The sequence below is a fragment of the Neoarius graeffei genome, chromosome 14 (genome assembly GCF_027579695.1).
Source record: "Neoarius graeffei isolate fNeoGra1 chromosome 14, fNeoGra1.pri, whole genome shotgun sequence".
NCBI classification, from domain to species: domain Eukaryota; kingdom Metazoa; phylum Chordata; class Actinopteri; order Siluriformes; family Ariidae; genus Neoarius; species Neoarius graeffei.
The window spans coordinates 17,788,153-17,809,428 of NC_083582.1; the positions used below are offsets into that span (position 1 = coordinate 17,788,153).

At 39.6% G+C, this 21,276-nt stretch overlaps 2 protein-coding genes across 2 annotated transcripts; one reads left to right on the forward strand and one right to left on the reverse strand.

Annotated features, from left to right (window-relative positions):
* Nucleotides 1-438: 438 nt before the first annotated feature.
* On the reverse strand, nucleotides 439-20,992 carry pelo (pelota mRNA surveillance and ribosome rescue factor). Its single transcript, XM_060939367.1, has 14 exons — nucleotides 20,791-20,992; nucleotides 20,229-20,321; nucleotides 19,980-20,130; nucleotides 19,591-19,681; nucleotides 19,194-19,357; nucleotides 11,599-11,659; nucleotides 11,305-11,466; nucleotides 11,031-11,077; nucleotides 10,881-10,954; nucleotides 10,640-10,711; nucleotides 10,432-10,506; nucleotides 9,134-9,165; nucleotides 5,903-9,034; nucleotides 439-1,526 (listed from the first exon to the last, which is right to left on the reverse strand). Exons 1-13 carry the CDS (start codon nucleotides 20,829-20,831, stop codon nucleotides 8,940-8,942), a joined length of 1,158 nt encoding a protein of 385 aa, XP_060795350.1. The 5' UTR covers nucleotides 20,832-20,992; the 3' UTR covers nucleotides 439-1,526; nucleotides 5,903-8,939.
* Nucleotides 1,255-6,342, forward strand: paqr4b (progestin and adipoQ receptor family member IVb). The gene is made up of 3 exons (XM_060939368.1): nucleotides 1,255-1,420; nucleotides 3,760-3,978; nucleotides 5,909-6,342. Exons 1-3 carry the CDS (start codon nucleotides 1,255-1,257, stop codon nucleotides 6,340-6,342), a joined length of 819 nt encoding a protein of 272 aa, XP_060795351.1.
* Nucleotides 20,993-21,276: the final 284 nt, after the last annotated feature.

A 21,276-nucleotide genomic window follows, 5' to 3' on the forward strand; every position in this document is an offset into this window, starting at 1 on the left:
GCCCCTGGACCCCCCTCTTTGTGCAAGCGCCTGTGCTGCGGCAGCCGTGGTTCAGGTACCGCGCGCATTCAGGCCACCACATTTTCCATTTGGGCCAGTAACTTTTCAATTCCACTGGCCCAATGGGCCACCAGTGGTAAATGCTTAATGTCTAGGCCTGATTTAATGTTGTGGAATATCCACAAAAAAAAAAAAAGTTAGCCCTATTCTCACTTACATTATACACAATGCGAACAGTCATTTCCTCACCAGCCTCTTTTTTTCCTGTCTCTCTTGAGTTAAAAAACAAAACACCTTTTCATGTTATCAGGAAACCATAAAGCAAACTCCTGTCTCAAAATGGAAAATTACAGTTTTACAAAAGCACCAACACTGGAGACTTCTTCCATAAATGTTAAAAGACATTCTGTCAGTCAGAAAATGTTACCATATCAATGATTTTCTGTGTCAAATAACTTGTAATTCCCTTTAATTTCAAAATACATTGCTTTTCTCCCATAGATAGCTCTCTGGTCTTCATGTTGGTTTATCCTTTATAACAAATGCAGTCTACAACGACAAAACCCAGGGCTCAAATCAAGAGTAAACATTCAGAGCTATTAATTAAACAATCCGTCTAACAAGGTAAGAAATACCCATCACGCACGTGTTCCAGTATTTTTTAGTTTGATATTTTCAGTCAAAAATGGGTGGGTTCAAACAAAAGGTGCCATGTTCTAAGTTGTTTAACACATCTAGATATAAATACCAGGAAACGAGAGCTGAAATTCATGTTTTGATCTCCAGCCCAAGTGTCTTCAGCATACAGGAAAACGAGAATTGCCTTTCCAATACTTTCAGAGGGAACTGTATTTGGAGCTGTCGTTATACAAAATTAAGCAACATCTTCATAGAAGAGCAAAAGTTACATAATTATACCAAATAAATGACAGCCTGGATTGACCACTGGAGTTAGAATAAAGAGCCTAGTCCGTAGAGGTCAGTGTGAGAAGCACTCTAAGCCTTATCCACACTAAATACAGGTGGAGGACAGGATTGAATTTCTCCAGGTCATCCTGCTGCAAGTCCTGAGTCATAATCAAGACTCAAGTCTGGAGACTTGAGGACAGATGGGGACCAAGTGTGTACAAGTGGAGTGGTGTTCAGTCAAATCCATGGATATGTGGAGCTGTAGATTCTGTTGTAGATTCAAACATTTAGATCAGTCATAAATGTGTACTTGGTAATGGTCCTGAGATTTGCCCCAGAATGACAATGGTGTTTTTCACTGTGCCAAAACTTCTGGACTTTAAGAACTCTCCGCCGCACCTTCAGTTCAACAGGTACGTTTTGACCGGATATCGTCCTGCATCCACCTGCATGGGGTGCTTACGAAGTCTCTTTTACCTGCACAATGAATCCGGAAACATCTATACACATGGTAAGGATACAGAATTTAATTTACATCCCCAGACTGAGTTTTCTTTGGACAGTTCTGTGGAAATTGGAAGCTTTTTTCACCATTTTCTTCAGCCACTTCAGATATCCTGTATGATGGATATGCTTATATTAATTACATTTGATTAGATCGTTTCCATGCATTTAGCATTATATGTAATTTTCAATTTTACCATATAAATGCTTTGACAGGTTTTTTTCTGTAATATTATGCATAAGTTACATTCACACAGATCGCTCCCACATGGCTAATTCAGGCTCATTCTTTCCCTCAAGATTTTTTGCTAACACACTGGTGTGTGTAAGTGGCATTAGTTTGGATTAACAGTAAATCTGTGTAGGGAATCTAATTAGTGTGTAATCGCAGGGCTGAGTTCAGCATATTGTCAGTACACACAGCATAAAACAGTGAAATGCTAGTTAACTGAGTTAACATAATGACTAATATTGTCAGCTAGCATCATGGTCTACTTTGGTTTATTTGAGTTGAAAAATATTATACAGTAGGAAGTGAAAATATATTTATCAGAAACACAAGGCACAAGCCAACGATTCCACCTGACTTCCAATGATTCATTTTTCTAGGTTCAAGAGTTGAGACCCATTGTGCTCAGGTTTGGTTAGCGGTCAGCGCAATGTGAAATAACCATGTCATCTAGACATTTTCTAAGTAATGCACCAACATGTCTGAGGTAAATGTTGACGTTCCTGATAATTCTGTTTTGTTATCACCATCACTGCACCTTTACATTGTGTTTATAAACAAATCAGCAGTTATGCACTAGCCAGCTGAATAATTTTGCTTGGTGTCCACACATCTCTTCTCGAAATACAATTTCAAATGTTCACAACGATATTGGAATACTTGATTAAAACTTGCTTACATAAAAACCTAATACAAATAAATGAAAGCCTAAGAATTTACTTGCCACCTAGAGTACATCTCTTCAAATGTACTTACAAATGTTAGTATATTTGTGAATATACATATTATATATAAAATGTACATATAACATGCATACTAGCTGTACATCTCTCCAAATACCCCAAGATGAGCTTATGAAATGTAAACTATAGTTCACTTCTTTCCAAATAGATTTGACATGCTTTTATATCAAACATGAACATGGCTACTCACGACTCTATAACTATTAGTGAGCAAACAGTAATAGTATTGGCAATATTTATAGAAAATACTTGCAAGCTTATGGCAGTGAACACTGAATTCACTGTTATTACATTTACATAACAGATTTCTATTGTCAAGTGCAAAACATTGTATGGATCTTTTAGATTAATTTTAAGTATTAGAGTATAGCACCCAATTTCAAGTGAGAAACTGGAGGTTAGTTCACTTGGCCCACCGTGAACGGACAGCCCTCTTTAAAGCACATTACAGTGATTAAGAACATTAAGCTTCCACACATGAGCAGGATACACATCCATGGTCACTTTACTGTGCACTTTAATATCTAGTACCTGAATCAGGTACTCAGGTTCAGAGTTCCACACCTCCTTTCTTGGCTGTCATATCATCTTGGTATGAATAGCGCATTACATCGATCAGCCATAACATGACCACTGACAGGTGAAGTGAATAACATTATCTCATTACAGTGGCACCTATCAAGGGGTGGGATATATTAGGCAGCAAGAGAACAGTCTTTCCTTGAATTTGATGTGTTGAAAGCAGGAAAAATAGGCAAGCATAAGGATCTGAGCAACTTTGACAAGGGCCAAATTGTGATGGCTAGATGACTGGGTCTGACCATCTCCAAAATGGCACATCTTGTAGGATGTTCCCAGTATGCAGTGGTTAGTACCTACCAAAAGTGGTCCAAAGAAGGACAACCAGTGAACTGGCGATGAGGTCATGGGTGTCAAAAGCTCATTGATTCGCATGGGGCATGAAGGCTAGCCCATGTGGTCCAATCTCACAGAAGAGCTATTGTAGCACAAACTGATGAAAAAGTTACTGACATCTTTGTTTTGGAGATGCTCAGACCCAGTCATCTAGCCATCACAATTTGGCCCTTGTCAAAGTTGCTCAGATCCTTTCGCTTGCCCATTTGTTCCTGCTTCCAACACATCAACTTCAAGAACTGACTGTTCTCTTGCTGCCTAATACTGTATATCCCACCCCTTGACAGGTGCCATTGTGATGAGATAATCAATGTTATCACCTGTCAGTGGTCACCTTCACCTGTCAGTGGTCATAATGTTATGGCTGATCAGTATATATCCTCTTTAACCACACCTACAATTTTTCTTGCTATATTTAGGCAATGCAGATTATGAGGTTCTTTCTGGTCTTTCTAACAGGTGTTCCGTTCGTGTGCTTCCTGCTGTTACTGCCTCTCAGCATTCCTTGGTCCGAAGTGGATGAGCAATGGCTTTGTGTCATGCACTACCTAGCCTGCCTTTCTCCCACTGTCGGCTCCGTCCTCTATCACATCTTCATGAATCATGAAGGTGGCGCTCGAGTCTATGATGCCCTGCTCTGCTTTGACATGTTCGGTGTCTGTCTCGTTAACACTCTGGGTGAGGTCATTTTTATCACCTTAAAAGTGATTGATGAACCAGGAAAGGTTTGATAATTAGTGGAGATCTTGAATAAGGCGTGTTTTGTCTGTCGTCATAAAGATATGAAGGAGAGATGTTTAGGACATGGATAGGTGATTCAGTTCAAGGCTTTTATCAGAGATATAGAAAGCAGCCCATGGTTTTGTCAGACCCAAAGGAGTCCCTATAGTACACAATTTTGAAAGCATACACACCATGTCCCAAATGTCTGTTTTTATACACATGCCCAATAGGGCTAACAAAGTATCAACTTGGATATGGACCACATGGCGTAAGATGATACAGGGCTATAGAAAATTTCCAGTACATTCAGAAAATTACATAATGCACTGCAGTAGATGGTGTACCCCAGTGCTTTGGTCACACAAAACTCTCTCAATTATAAAACAATGCACGTCTTCACCACACTGAATGGCCCGAGTCACAAAAAATGGTCTCTCTCACACACACACACACACACACACACAAAAAAAAACAAAAAACCTCACATTCACACAAATTGGTCTTACATTTATGCAAAAGGATGTCAAATTTTGAAGTCCCTTGCATATCAAGGCTGAATTTTTGGATGAAATATTCACATGAAATCACACCAGTCATTAAGTGCATGTGTTCTTATTAGTCTTTACACGCCAAAAGCAAAATTTGCTACTATGAAGAAATACATTTGGATTAGTCGTATTTGTTGTAAAATTTTGCAAGCTCACTTGACCAATCAAATGAGGGTTTTCACTGATGTCACAGAACAGAGCAAAAAGCGTAAAACAAGAGTCCTCAGGAGAGGACATATCTCCCCCCCCCCCCCCGGTCCCCACATGAAACCCCACTCCAAATTTTCCTAAGTTGAATTAGTTGCCATGGAAATACAGAAAAAAAAAAATCACAGAAATCCCAAAATGTCAAAAGGCACAACTCCTCCAATAACTTAACATAACTGAGGTTTCATGAAAAAATTCCTAATAGTTTGAGTTATGCTCCGGAAACTAAAATGTTTACAGACAGAAAGACAGACAGACGGACAGAGCGATAACTATATGCCGGCGGGATAAAAACAGCAAAATGGCCTCAAATGTAGCAGTGAGTCTCTGCGCCAATGTCACTCATCCGGGAGCTGAGCGGCTATATTTCACCCGTAAACACACAACACCATCCTGTCTCTCTGCTTCAACTCTTGAACAAGATTATTGAAACTCTGCCTGTTGTCTTCTCCGTTCCAACAACCAATGTACCCACAATTTTCTCTTTCTTGAGAACATGTCTATAAATATTGTGTCATCACTACTAGACGACTCAATCATTCACTCGGGACACTACTGACAGTCGCAGTCAGCATGAAACAAGCATAAAATAGAAAGCTCTATGTGAAAATTTCTCAATTTTTTTGCATGATTTTTGCATCGTGATTTTGTGTCATATCTGGTGTGTAAAGACCTTAACATTGACAAGAATAAAATACTTTCACATTCTCACAAAATGCCATTGTGTCAGACAAAATACAAAACACATTTACAGAACTGCTATTAAAAATTTCTTAACCTGATGCAGAGTTCTTGCATTCACACAAACAATTACTCGCATTCATACAAAACCCTCGCATTATCACAAAACACTCTCACATTTACACAAAACACCCACACTGACTGCTCTTGCATTCCCACAAAATGCCTTCACATGGACACAAAAGCTTTCAGTCATAAAAATCCTTTCACCTTCACACATAAACCTTAGAATTACACAAAGTGCATCGATGTTTGTAAAACATGCTCTCACATTTGTACAAAAAACTCAAAAATCACATAAAATGCTCTCATTTGCACAAAGCATTCTTGTGCATGTCACCTCATAGTCTACTTTTTTCTTCAGATTTATTTTATTTATTTACCTGCAGGTGCTTTGCCAATCGTGCATATCACTCTCCTGTGCCAGCCCTTGGTGCGTCGCACTGCCATGTTTGGCTATGTGTTCTTCTCATGCCGTGGTGTCCGTGATGCTCTAACTGCTCAGAGCGGTGCTCGACGTCTGCAATCATTTGCCCTCCAAGCCTTGTTCCGGGCTTTCCTTTTTTTCCTACGTTGGTTCAAGCTCGGCACAGGAAATCCTGAGTCACTCTATCTCTATGTCATCATGGATGTGCTGGCATTAACAGGTGGTCTGGTCAATGTGTGGCATATACCTGAACGATTCAGCCCTGGCACCTTTGACTACTGGTTCAACAGTCACCAGATCATGCATGTAGCTGTCATTCTGGCCATAATGTTCCTGCACTGGGGCACCATGGAGGATTTGGCATGGCTAAAGGACTACCAGTGCCCTGCGAAATAAACAAAATTGGAGTGGGTACTTGCTAGGGCAATAACGATATGACACATACAGTATATGCAACATATCATTGTCTTTAATATGTCATGAAATCACATGGAGTGGTTCAGAGGGTATAAAAGTCAACCAAAAGTTGTTGATAGGTGTGTCTAAGATATTCACTCATGTCTGAATCTAAAGTTTGGATAAAAGGCTGCTTTATGAGAGTCCTTAAAGTCAAACAAAACCCCAAAACAAATGCCTTTGCCAATCAAGGCAAGTGCCCTGATGCAGCCTCCACACATTTAAATTAAAAAAATAAAGCTATATAACAAGTTATCCATTTTAAGTTATGATATTGCTAAAAAAAAAAAAAAATAGGCTTGCCTGGATGCAACCATTCACAGCGAAACTGGATTAGCCCCCTGTGATGTTAATGGCATACTAGAACACTCTTTAATTTAGCAACACAGAACTATGAAATAAAGGCTTCTAATTAAAAATAATAATAAAATAAAAAAATTCCCAGGCACCACTGTTCTCTCTCTCTGTGTTCATTGTGTCAATGATCAGGCTTATTTTTATACTCAAATGCTTGACACTCGGGCATCTTTAGGGTTGTTTACAACAATTTAAAAGAGATATATCCACTAGATCTCAGCCTCGGTAAATCCTGTAGCATGTAAGTAATGTCTCAATCTCAGATTCTCTCACATAATTTGTACTCAGAATGCGATATTTAAACCTCGGAGAGAGTAAAAATCGATGGCAGCACCCAGGGACATTGTTTTCCTCATCTCATTATCTCTAGCCGCTTTATCCTGTTCTACAGGGTCGCAGGCAAGCTTGAGCCTATCCCAGCTGACTACGGGCGAAAGGTGGGGTACACCCTGGACAAGTCGCCAGGTCATCACAGGGCTGACACACAGACACTCACATTCACGGTCAATTTAGATTCACCAGTTAACCTAACCTGTATGTCTTTGGACTGTGGGGGAAACCGGAGCACCTGGAGGAAACCCACGCAGACATGGGGAGAACATGCAAACTCCACACAGAAAGGCCCTCGCCGGCCACGGGGCTTGAACCTGGACCTTCTTGCCATGAAGCAACAGCGCTAACCACTACCATTGTTTTCCTTTTAAAATAAAATCTGTATACAGGTACAAATATGAAAAAGTGAACAGTCGAACATGTCTTGTCTGGATATTATCTGTCAGTATAAAGGAGTTCATTTTTGGGTTTTGTTAATCTTTAATTCATCTGATTTTTGAAGCCATGGGTCTTATGCTGTCCTACACATCCCATAATCCATTAAAAAAAAAGTCCCAGCCTCCATGGGTGAGAAAGCAGTTCCTGTATAAATCTACACCAATAATTACTTTGACTCAAGCTTTTCTTTCTTCTATCTTGGAGAAGCCCAATATATAATCACAGAATTTGCTAGCCAGCAAGCTAATCTGGTATGATTCTGAATTAATTATCTTATATTCTTTATCTTCATTTCTAATGCAAGCTAGTTGGCTAAAATGAGCTAATCGGTCAGGCTTTCTGAGATTTTCAATATTTGTAAACGTCATTATTCTTCATTGCTAATTGCTAGTCAGTTAGCTAGCATGCTAATTTAACAGGAGGGATTTTGAGGTCAGATTCTGTAATGTTCATCACTTCTATTGACAGGAGAGGCTTTGTGAGATTATAAATATTCCCAAAAGTAAACATTCCTGTCTGCTCATTTCTAGCCAGCTAACGTGGCGAAAAAATTTGAGATGTTTAATATTCATAAATGCAATCATTCCTCACTGCTAACGCTAGCCAGTTAGCTAACATGATAGGAATCAAAATGTACATTGAGGTCATACTGTTATCTTCATTTCTAATTCTAACTAGCTGAAAGAAAATAGCGAACAAACTTTGAATTTTTATAAGTATTCATAAGTTTCACCATTTCTCATTGCTGACTCATTCAGTTCACTAATAAAGGCTAACTTCGGATTCTGACTGAATTTTCAGGTTATAATGTTCATTATCTTCACTTGTATGGCTAACTAGCTGGCTAAAATGAGACATGCAACTTGACAGGCTTTCTGAGAAGATATTAATTGAATTCCTTTTGTCTTTCTATTGCTGTAGCCTTTTTATTGAAAGTAACATTACTGTATTTACAATTGAAATTAAAGCAAAAGCTACATTTGCTCAATATGTTTTAACATTTTTTTTTTTACTTTAGCACCCAAATAAAATCCAGGTAATTGACATCCCTCTTACTAATAAGGTTATTAAAGCATTAAGCAAAGCAGAGTGTTTTTTTTTTTTTAAATCAAATCACAGAGTGACTGACTGAAGGGGAAAATGTTGAATTTATTCCTTGTTCACTTCCAATAACTCCATTTGTGTTGGGACACAAAAGAAAGTTGATGAATCTCTGTTGTAGAACTCATTCTATATATCTGTGATACTGATATAGTGATGCATCAGTCCACCTCTTGGGATCCTTTGACCATATTGAACATTAAAGGCATGTTTCTTTGAGCTGTTATGATAGAATAGTTGTTTCAACACATTAGTGAGGTGCTTATGGTGTTAAATTTCATGTTGAATGCCCTGTGAGTTTTTCTACATCAATCTTCATCAGAGCTGCTGTTTTCCTCTGCATCAGAGAGATCAGCGATAGGGAAGCGCAAAATGGCTGCTACACCACTGAGCTGATTTAGTTCTGTAAGAGACGGAGATAGAGAGAACGCATGAAGTTATGGGAGATTTAGTTATAATTTTAGTGTGGAAAAGTGAGAGGAAAAAAACAAAAAACACTTACGTTCTCCGGAGACGTGCAAGCTTGAAAATACCCTTCAGAAAAGAAAATATACATAAGTTAGCTATATACAAGCATACACAAAGTATTCAGACCCAGTTAGTTTTTTGGTCCATTCAACCTTACAAAAATATAAATCCAGAGCTGGGACTCAAACCTGGAGTCATTTAAATAACAATACAGTGATGTTCCCCATCTGAGCTCACAGAGGAATGGGATAATGGGCTATAAAATACTTGTGTAAAGATATTTCAGTTTGATAAATTTTTTTATCCATTAAAACTGAGGCTGTAACAAAGTGAGGAAAAAAAATAGCTTTTGTAATGTACTAGTGCATCTCAAAATATTGGAATATCTTGAAAAGGTTCATTTTTTCAACAGTCCAGTTCCTTCTCTCCTTAGCCCAGGTAAGACGCTTCACATTGTCTCTGATTCAGGAATAGCTGGATATTAGGAATGCAACAGTTGTAGCCCCTTTCCTGAAGATGTCTGTACGTGGTGGCTCTTGAGGCACTGACACCAGCTTCAATCCACTCCTTGTGAAGCTCTCCCAAGTTCTTGAATCGACTTTTCTTGACAATCCTCTCAAGGCTGTGGTCATCCCTGTTGCTTGTGCACCTTTTACAGCCAGGCTTGTCAACAGTGACCTGCTGTGGCTTACCCTCCTTGTGGAGGGTGTTGATGATCATCTTCTGGATAACTGTCAAGTCAGCAGTCTTCCCATGTTTGTGGTTGCGTGTACTGAACTAGACCGAGAGATACACTGTATTTATACTGTTTTACTCAAACTCGAAATTAAATATTCTAATAATTTGAGAAACTGGATTTCTGATTTTCATGAGCTATAAGCCATAATCATCAAAATTAAAACATAAAATAGCTTAAATATTTCACTTTACATGTAATGACTATAGAACATATGAAAGTTTAGCTTTTTAAATTAAATTACAACAAAAATGAACTTTTTCACGATACTGTGTGCATTCTCGATGACAATGTGTAATAACGCTAATTAATCAAATTACAGTGTTGCAGTAAAGGAATGGGTTAATCAAAAGAGACAGGAGCAGAGTGAGATGAAAAGACATAGCCATATCAACAATCATATAATGGTAGTCTAGGCTTATTGATGATGTTACAAAGTTAGCTCAAAAAGGATGAGATATGATTTTCACATTGTCACAATAATGAAGCAAATAATGTGTTTAGAGAGAACGCTGCCAGAGCATCATGGTGTTCTTTGCCACCGTGATCAGGATGGGATTGAAGTTAGTGCCTACACATCTGACTTTTTTTTTTACCTGACTGTTCCTCCATTGTCCCTCACGTTATCTACAAGCTGGACATATCGGCTCCGAGTAGCAGTGTCTTGATGTCTAACACAAAGACCACAAAAATGAAAATCATGACATGACAGTAAAACAATGTGTTCGGTTAAACTATGTACGGACATCTTCCAAGCTAACGGTAACCATTCTAATAGAACAGAAATGCTAATGTGTGTGTCACCTGAACAGTTTATCACTGATCAACAGGATGTCAACAGCTAAGGCTTCACTTGCTTTTTCCACGTGTGCCAGTCTGTGTATAGAATACTCTTAATTCCCAAAAATAAGATAACAGCAGCAACAACAATAATATAATACTTTTACAAGAAGATTATCTGATTTTACACACACACACACAAACACACACACACACACACACACACGAGAGAATGTGCAGAAACGTGAAGAAAATGGTGGCTGACCCATAGAAAGCTCGATCAGGTTCATGTTGCAGCATCTTATGAAAATCCTCCAAAGCTTTTACCTCACCTGCAGCCTACACACACAGATTTTAATAGTAAATTATAAAATGGCTATAAGCTTTGAATTATACATAACTCGGACAGTGATACCTTTGTATCAGACAGACGGCTTGTGACAGCTGGATCAGACAGAACCTCTGTGGAAACAAAATCACATTTAAAATGGCAATTACATCTTTAAAAAATGTCCACTTATTTATAAAAAAATAAAAAAATAAAATATTGCCAAGATATACTTGTCTCAGTTGAATTTTCACTTCTTGAATGTAGCTAACAAGTAACGACAGCTAGACATTTAACGTTGGTCTTTTTTTCCCCTAAAACACAATCGTGTGTGATGTGCTAAGTAAGTGCTAATACAAACCTTTGAGAGAGTACTTGTGTCCCGATGATGCATGCACTGGCATGAATTTGGACCTGTTCTCCAGTAGAACCTTGCACTCCTGCCTCACTGCTTCTTTAAAGAGGTATGAGATGAACTGATCCTTAACAAAACCTGGACTTGCCACCAGTATACACTTCACCACTGAGAGTGAGAGAGAGTAAGAGAACATTGGCACCTGGGTTTTTTTTTTTCTTTTAGAATTAGAGAGCTATAGATAAACATGATGAATACAGGTGCAGGTTTGATGATAACTTTTAAAAACTCAAGCCTCACCATCGAAGTTGAAGTGTCTCAGAATTCCCTGCATGACAGCCTCATAAAATCGCTCCAGCGCCTGAAAGGGGGGGAATAAAGGGTTGAATTCTGGATTCTGATTGGTCATAATATTCTAGAAGATAAAAGCTTCAAATTATAGGTTTATATTAACGTGCCGGTGCTAAAACCTTAGTTTCGATATTGTTTGTGTACGTGAGCCTGTAATGTGAAGTCTTCAGTCTAGCCTCATTCATTCATTCATTCATTCATTCATTTAAAATCTTCATTTCTCTGCATCTAAGACTTATAAACCTCCCACTGAACTTTTACCATGACGGCTTTTTTTTGTGTTGGCTTTAGAAGGAAAAAATTTTAAACTACAGATGCGAGCAGCAATTAAGGGGGCCAAGCACTTTTTTTGGTCCCACTTGTTAGCAATGGAGGAAGCCTTTGAAACTTTTGGGGCTTGTTCTCAAGGACTTGTACACTAAATTTAACAGCAAAAAAAAAAAAAAAATCTTGCAGAGTCTCCCAAGAACTCAAAGCATGTTTGTTGCTAAACATTTTTGAGTTTGGCTTACATTGCTGAGACACAGCTTCAATTTCTGCTTAGCAGCTTACGCAACAAATTCATTTGCAGCTTACAGTATGTATGAAATGTCCCAAAAATCAGAAATTCAAGAAATAAAGTTGTGTTTGGATTGGGCTCATGATGCTGTATTACAAATTTTGCAATAATCAGACAAAGAAGGGAAAAATCAGTTTTTGAAACATTTAAAAATATCTGACTTCCAGTTAAATTACAAATTCCTGAGTGATTGAAAAGTTCTGAGGAGCTTTATTAACAGGGATCCCAGCAGTAATTGAAAAAAATAGAGGAATGTAAGAAACTATCAGCAGGGGTCAAAGGGGCTGCAAGCCCGCTGAAGCTGTTGAGATTTTAACATTTAAAGATGCTATAGAACACATTTTTTACATAGATTTAACATAGAAAAGCAACAGAATTTAACAATAATGTGTATCTATTTGATGCCATATTTTGTAATCAATGACATAATGACCCTAGGTAAGAGGCCAATAAGAGCTCATCACTGTGATGTCCAGCGGGACCTGAACATGCTAAGTTTTGATAATTATATTGCTTTGTCATATTAACTTGATATATAAATGCCTGCATGGCCAAGCCCCTCAAGTGCTCTGTGACCTTATCCAACCAATGCAGGTTGTTGGGCGGTCCACCAGGGGTGCTGTAGCAGGGAACTGTAGGATACCCCACCGTAAAACATCCTTTGGTCAGTCCTCATTCCTAATTAAAGGACTACATTTATGGAATAGTTTGCCCCCTGAAATCAAGGCCATTCATAATCATGGGTGGTTCAGGAGTCAGATGAAGGAGTTCCTAAAAAGCAACCAGGTATGTAGCCATGTGTGAATATGCATGTGTGTGTTGGGTGAGTAGGGTGGGGGATGTCGATTTTGTGTGCATATATGTATATGTATGTATGTATGTGTGTGTGTGTGTGTGTGTGTGTTGATCTTAAGTGTGCTGGTGGGTTGGGGGATGGGGGCTGTTAATTTTGAGTGTGTGTGTTTGAATTAGTGGGTGTGCATGTGTGTTCGTGACAGTATGTTTATTATGTAGAGCAGGTGTAAAGGTAGGTAATGTCTGACTATTTTTATTAATTTTACTAATTTTATATTTAGCGGATGAATGGATATGTGGATGGACATTGACATACAGTGGTGCTTGAAAGTTTGTGAACCCTTTAGAATTTTCTATATTTCTGCATAAATATGACCTAAAACATCAGATTTTCACACAAGTCCTAAAAGTAGATAAAGAGAACCCACTTAAAGAAATGAGACAAAAATATTATACTTGTTGAGTTATTTATTGAGGAAAATGATCCAATATTACATATCTGTGAGTGACAAAAGTATGTGAACCTCTAGGATTAGCAGTTAATTTGAAGGTGAAATGAGAATCACGTGGATTGAAAACCAATCAATGGGATGACAATCAGATGTGAATGGGCACCCTGTTTTATTTCAAGAACAGGGATCTATCAAAGTCTGATCTTCGCAACACATTTGTGGAAGTGTATCATGGCATGAACAAAGGAGATTTCTGAGGACCTCAGAAAAAGCGTTGTTGATCCTCATCAGGCTGGAAAAGGTTACAAAACCATCTCTAAAGAGTCTGGACTCCACCAATCCACAGTCAGACAGGTTGTATACAAATGGAAGAAATTCAAGACCATTGTTGCCCTCGCCAGAAGTGGTCAACCAACAAAGATCACTCCAAGAGCAAGGCATATAATAGTCGGCGAGGTCACAAAGGACCCCAGGGTAACTTCTAAGCAACTGAAGGCCTCTCTCATATTGGCTAATGTTAATGTTCATGAGTCCACCATCAGGAGAACACTGAACAACAATGGTGTGCATGGCAGGGTTGCAAGGAGAAAGCCACTGCTCTCCAAAAAGAACATTGCTACTCGTCTGCAGTTTGCTAAAGATCACGTGGACAAGCCAGAAGGCTATTGGAAAAATGTTTTGTGGAAGGATGAGACCAAAATAGAACTTTTTGGCTTAAATGAAAAGCGTTATGTTTGGAGAAAGGAAAACACTGCATAAGAACCTTATCCCATTTGTGAAACATGGTGGTGGTAGTATCATGATTTGGGCCTGTTTTGCTGCATCTGGGCCAGGACAGTTTGCCATCACTGATGGAACAATGAATTCTGAATTATACCAGCGAATTCTAAAGGAAAATGTCAGGACATCTGTCCATGAACCGAATCTCAATAGAAAGTGGGTCATGCAGCAAGACAACAACCCTAAGCACACAAGTCATTCTACCAAAGAATGGTTAAAGAAGAATAAAGTTAAATGTTTTGGAATGGCCAAGTCAAAGTCCTGACCTTAATCCAATCAAAATGTTGTGGAAGGACATGAAGCGAGCAGTTCATGTGAGGAAACCCACCAACATCCCAGAGTTGAAGCTGTTCTGTACGGAGGAATGGGCTAAAATTCCTCTAAGCCAGTGTGCAGGACTGATCAACAGTTACTGGAAACATTTATTTGCAGTTTTTGTTGCACAAGGGGGTCACACCAGATACTGAAGGCAAAGGTTCACATACTTTTGCCACTCACAGGTATGTAATATTGGATCATTTTCCTCAATAAATAAATGAACAAGTATAATATTTTTGTCTCATTTGTTTAACTGGGTTCTCTTTATCTACTTTTAGGACTTGTGTGAAAATCTGATGATGTTTTAGGTCAAATTTATGCAGAAATATAGAAAATTCTAAAGGGTTCACAAACTTTCAAGCACCACTGTATGGTTAGTTATGTATACTGGCTGTATTTTAGATTGAATGAATGGCCTGGATGAATGGATAGGCTGCTTTTTAAAATAAATAGTTTTTTATATATTATTTTAAAAGCCCTTCTAGGGACAGGCATTGGAAATTAGCCTATGGCTATAAATGCTATGATGCCTACTGTTAGGCTGTTGCACAGCCTGCATATGTATCTGTCCCTATCAAATAAACCATAACTAAACTAAACATAAGCGGCAAAAAAAAAAAAAAAATTTATAAAAATTAAATGAAAATGTAGCTTTGAAGAATATACTTCTTCTAACCCGGACACTGTTCCGCTATCTCTTTTATGGATGATATCTTTTTTCCACGACATATTCAGGGCTGTGAAATTGTAAATAAGAAATCCGAGGAAAAAGGGGGGATCTGGGTAGTCTGGCTAACGCGACTGCAAAGCTCTACGAGCTACTGGTCTGGCCAAGATATTAAGCCCAACCGTTTCCCAAAGCGTGTGGTTGACCCGCCTCCCTGAAATGCCTCAGTTTGCTACTGGTCGAAGCCAGAAAAGGCTGTGACGAAGCTTAAACCAATCACATCACTCTTTCCTCTGACGTATGTGACGCGACGGGGCTAACTGGTAGATTAAACCATAGACATCCTATTATTAAACTCTTACCGAAGCCGGTCGGAAGCAAGGCGAAAACGTCCTTCCTTTCACTAAATACCTCCAGGGCTGCTCTTTGCTCCGTTTTCAATGAGAACTTCCCGTTGAATGCTTTCAATACAGCATTCGTGAATGAAGCGCTTCCGGCATAGATTCTGTAAACAATCTATGGCTTCCGGTCGCAGTTCTACTACGTCAGTGCCTTGAACACGCCTCTACCCAGGGCCGTTGGAGATGCTCAAAGTTGATTGGTTCCCGATTTTTCGGGAGCTTGAAAGAGCTGTAGATAGCCTGCCTGGCCAGACTAAGGCAGCTGGGCCATAGAAGGTTCACGCTGCACGCTGCACACTACACGCGTGTAAAGAAAAGTGGACAAACGTAGCATGACTTGCTCTGGGCCATAGAACGGCGTTCACGTTGCACGCTGCACACTTCACGCGTGAAGCGTGAAATGAACATGCACACTTTTTTCTAGGCGTGAAGATGGAAATTCCAGTCAATGCATGCGGTCACCGCCGCGCCAGCCAATCAGAACGGGTCTAGGGAGATAACTCTATGCTTTCAGGGGAAAACTTCAGAAAAAATATAATTGAATGGTATAATTGAAAAATAGTTCTTCATCGGGATTGTCAAGCAGATTATAGAATGTTCGGTGAAATTCACCACGGGTTTCTCTCAGAAGGAAGTGTTCTCGGCTCCAAATTCTGTTCCTTTTTCTCTTCCTCTGTCTCAGTAAAAGCAGAATGAGGCAATCGTCGTCATCCGAAGAGTCCATATTGTTGGTTACTCGGTCAAAGTAGAACAGACGCAACACGTGAACATCCAAGCATGAAGTTTAATGGCCCAGGGTCCGGTTCTTCACGTGAACGTGTAGCGTGTAGCGTGCAGCATGCAGCGTGAACCTTCTATGGCCCAGCTGCCTAAGCTCGCAACAGGCCCTCATGTTGCGTCACGCTTAGGATGGGCGGGCCCAGGCTAGGGTCTGGGGGGCATAGCCCCCCAGCATAAGCCAGACACCAAGCCATTTTAGGTGTTATATGGTGTATACTGAGCATTTCCTGCAAGTAAAAAATTGATCTCAACAAGTAAATATTTGACTAGTCTTGGTCTTCATTTTGCCATATAAAATACCTATCAACAGTTTTCTCTTTTAAAATGAAAGATCCATGTAAAATACCTTGAAATATCTAATAAGTGCCTATGTATTTTATCTCTTAATCAAAATAAAAGTAAAAAAAAAAATGTGTAAACAATTTAAAGAAAATGTTAATAAAAGAAAACTTTGATAGGCCTTTCAAAATGACTTTGTGAAAAATCATGCTCAATATTTAAGTGAGAGATACCTGTTGTCTTCCAAATTACACTTACTTCTTGTATTATGTCCTGGCTTTTTCCAAGAATCTGTCACAATGTCTCTTGTCTACAGAGCAAAAGTTTAAAAAAAACTAATGTTTCTTATCTAATATATTATTTACATCTTTTCTTTTACTTCTGACTCCTTCTATTCCTCTTTGCATCACTCCCAGCTATTTCTTTCAATTCATCTTTCAGTAAGGCTATTAGTTATTAGTTCTATAGTATTTGCATTCCTCTATTAAAGCTATTTACAAAATGTTCATAGTCTGTCAAACAGCATCTAATGAAAGTCTTTTAATTTTCTTTTCTTTAACACCATCTCTTTCAGTTTTGCAAACTTGTTCTTTTTCATCTTTTCCCTCAGTCTGTCTGTGTGTTCTTTTCTAGCCCTCTTTGCATCTCTCTCAAACACCTCCTTAGCTTTCCTTTTTGATGGCATCTTAACTATGTCTGATCTTGCACCCTGTACGTACAAAATTCACGTACGCGGTGCCAGGTCACGCAACAGCTATTTTTAGCTCTGTCATGCACTCCTGAGCAGTGTTGCCAGATACTGCTGAGGTTTTCCAGCCCAAAATATGTTCAAAACCCACCAAAATGCACTTGAAACCGCCCAATCTGGCAACACTGCTCCTGAGTCGCAGTCAAGACGTGTTCCACGCTCAGCTGGCATAAAACTCCGCGAGTCCGGCTGTATATTGAGCCGCCAGTCTCATGCAAGGCGATTAAAACTGACTAGACCCCCCCAATGATTTTTAATGCAAAAATAGACGTTTTGTGAAGATATTTTTCGCGACAAAATCCGTGGAAATTTCACAGCCCTGCATACTGAATTAAGTTCAACGCATTAGAAACAAAAGCACGAATGGAGTTAAAACACATTTTCTAGCAAATGGGCGCAGCCATATTGTTTTCTCGTTCTATCGCGTACAGTCTCGCGGTATTTACATCAATTTAACTTCCGAGTGTTCCCGAATGTCAACGAGAACAAACGAAGCTAACAAAAACATCGCTAAACAAGCAAACCAAATCAGAACGTATTGTGCTGGTCATTTTACTTAAACATATTTTTAACGGATATACAAGAGATTTTAAAAAAAAAAACAAAAAACACCACCACTTTGGCTAGAAAAATAGCGGAATTCCGCTAAATAGCGGACGTCTGGGATCCCTGTATTAATTTCTGAAGCACGCCCCCCGAGGGGAATTTAGATAAAACGTCTTGGAGTCCCTGAGGTTGAGGGACATGTCCTTCAGTCATGTACAAAATTTGATCTGTATGCTTGACACTTTTAGAGACTGCTGTCTGATTCATTTGCGCATAAAAAAAAAAAAAAAAAAAAAAAAAAAAAATTGGTTTAGCCCCTCAATGCTTTGTACAAAATTTGTAGGAGAAGAACCCCCTCCCTTTTCCGAATAAACATTATGGTATCCCTTGAACTCGGTCTGAAAGAACCAGAGGAACGTAGAATTATATTTCTACAACATTGCATTGCAGAATTATTATTGTAAACGTAGGTCCAATTTTTCCCTACAGGTGGTGCAAGAGAGCTCGAGTAGCATATACCAAATTTGCTGCAAAGGTAGCTCAGTCCATCCTTCATCATCTCATCTCATCATCTCTAGCCGCTTTATCCTGTTCTACAGGGTCACAGGCAAGCTGGAGCCTATCCCAGCTGACTACGGGCGAAAGGCGGGGTACACCCTGGACAAGTCGCCAGGTCATCACAGGGCTGACACAGACAACCATTCACACTCACATTCACACCTACGGTCAATTCAGAGTCACCAGTTAACCTAACCTGCATGTCTTTGGACTGTGGGGAAAACCGGAGCACCCGGAGGAAACCCACACGGACACAGGGAGAACATGCAAACTCCGCACAGAAGGGCCCTCGCTGGCCACGGGGCTCGAACCCGGACCTTCTTGCTGTGAGGCGACAGCGCTAACCACTACACCACCATGCCGCCCCCATGCTTCATCACTGTGCCAAATTTCATTTAAGAAGAAAAAAAAAGTGTATAAAGCGTTCTTTAGGCTGCCACAGAAACAAGGAAACATACAAATACTAATAGGATGCCTACACACCTCAAGCGCTTGGCCCCCTTAAAATAAAATCATTTATCAGAAGAGTCTATCCTGTTTTTCCCCTCCATTTTATCCATGCACTGTATTTTTTCCTGGATGTAAATGTCATCTTTGGACTCCTGGTTCAGCTTTTAAAGACAAAACAAATCTCTGTTGAATTTTTGTGCCCTGGCTTGACCTTTTCGTGCTGAGCGCAGCTGCCCCTCCTCTTGCGTGGGATGGTGACCTCTACTTTGGCTCGCAGCAGCGTCATGGCCGGAGTCACCAGCATCAGGTTGGCCAGACCTTCCTGCATCACTACAGCCGCCACATCTGCCTTCTGCGTTGGGTCACACGCCTGCTCTGTGGGGTCAGAGGTGAGAATCAGATCCTAATACCTGCTCATTCATAATAATTTTTTTTTTTTTTACACTTAATACATCATGACCATTTTGGTTCATTATCCAGTTATTAACTAGAAATCAGATCAACTGATCACAAAGCAGCATTTTAAAAACATTAAATGTGCCAAAATTTAATCCACTGATACATTACTAATAACTGTATCTTAAAGACATTCTGATGCTCAAGTGTACCGATGCGGTCAAGCACCACGCTGTCCCACACTTTCTTGGCCAGAGTGAACTTCCTGTTGAGCTCCAGCTCAATGGTGTGGTAGGCACCCATCTGACCAAAGAGAACGAAGGGTGATGAGGGGACACCACATCAAAGACATACGCATATGAAGGAGGAACGGTTTCTTATAACAGTTTAGATTAAAACAATATAGAGCACTGAACGCAGTGATATTTACTCTTTGCACCATAGCACTGTTGAATTCTGGATTCTGACTGGTCAGAAGACATTGAGTATTATAAACGGAAATGACAAACGGATCTCATGTAAACACACGTGTGTTAAAGGGATGCATTCTGAGGGTCACGGCTGTCTCATACAGTTGGGATTACGTTTTCATAAACCAGACCTTGACATACTGGTTCTCCTCGATGTTGGTGCCTTTGACTCTCAGCTGGCATGCGTGCGAGTCGAAGTCGATGGTCTCAACGCAGATGGTGAGCATGGTGCGCACTCGTGAGCTTCCCACACTGCCTGTGGACGACTCTGTCTGCACCTTCCTGTTTGGGACACAAGCAGGATTTCGAATAAATGAAACTATGCCCTTATTAAAGCATGTAATAATGAAGTGAGAGCACTGTGTGTGTGGTTGTGATACCTGATGGTGGAGGCTCTCAGGCTGTCACCCACTTGCACTAGATTATAAGTGTGCCACATATCCTCCGCCTCCTCTGGAATCAGAGTCACCTGACTGACAAATACAATTACACCAAATCACAAGACACAAAGAATTAAACACAATACTTTTGTTAAAAGCTTTTGGATTAGCCAGGATCAGTCCTAAACAGTTCCCTATTTACTATACAAGTGCATTACATAGGGCACCAAATACAGGCTTCCACATCCTGCACCTATATATTCAATAACAGGGACTGTTCATGTTTTGATTTTACTTAGTTCAGTCCCAAATAGCTCCCTACTTCCCAAGGACACAATCTGGAACAATAATGTGATTGGATTAACCAAGGAGGTGATCTGGGAACAACTGTGTTTGGATTAGCCGTACTATATGCCTTCTACTCACTCCGTAGTGCGTATATCCTATATACCCAATAAGTGAGCAATCATTATACAAGTTTCATATTGTATGTAGTGCAGTGTGTATATTTGGGAGACAAACCACAAAGGCGTCCACATTTTCACTTGTGAGGTGCACTTACCCGGCATTATCCTTCTGGATGTCTTTATGAATCAGCTTCATAATCGCTCAATATTCCTGTTAGCCTATAATAATCCTGCTAATAATTTTTAAGCGTGTTAATCCATTCGTGCCACGTTTTCTGATCGTTTGGAAGTTCGCTCCAGAATGAATCACCAACTGTTCGAGTTTTCGCGCAGGTGTTGCGTCATCCGGACGCGACACGAGGCTCGAAGCCGGAAGTAAATTCGCCAAATATCATTTCACACAGGATATAAAAGCAGGAATGGCAGGTTTCTGTTTAGTAAACGTACAGGAGTGTATATGAAACTTTGATAAAATTAAAACAAGGTTAATGACATCGACATTGTTAGCAAAAAACTCCTCAGAACCAAAATCAGAATAAAGTTTATTGCCAAGTCCGTTCTTCTCACATACAAGGAATTTGCTTTGGTGATTGGTGCTTAAAGTGCTGATGACACGTTTTTGACATCTTTGGCGATGTTTT

Coding starts and splice junctions, on each gene's coding strand:
- paqr4b (XM_060939368.1), top strand. CDS start 1,255: ATGGTGTTTTTCACTGTGCCAAAACTTCTGGACTTTAAGAACTCTCCG. Junction 1,421..3,759: donor CGGAAACATCTATACACATG/GTAAGGATACAG, acceptor TCTTTCTAACAG/GTGTTCCGTTCGTGTGCTTC. Junction 3,979..5,908: donor CTGTCTCGTTAACACTCTGG/GTGAGGTCATTT, acceptor ATTTACCTGCAG/GTGCTTTGCCAATCGTGCAT.
- pelo (XM_060939367.1), bottom strand. CDS start 20,831: ATGAAGCTGATTCATAAAGACATCCAGAAGGATAATGCCGG. Junction 20,131..20,228: donor CTGAGAGCCTCCACCATCAG/GTATCACAACCA, acceptor TGTCCCAAACAG/GAAGGTGCAGACAGAGTCGT. Junction 9,166..10,431: donor GACAATGGAGGAACAGTCAG/GTAAAAAAAAAA, acceptor TCTTTTCTGAAG/GGTATTTTCAAGCTTGCACG.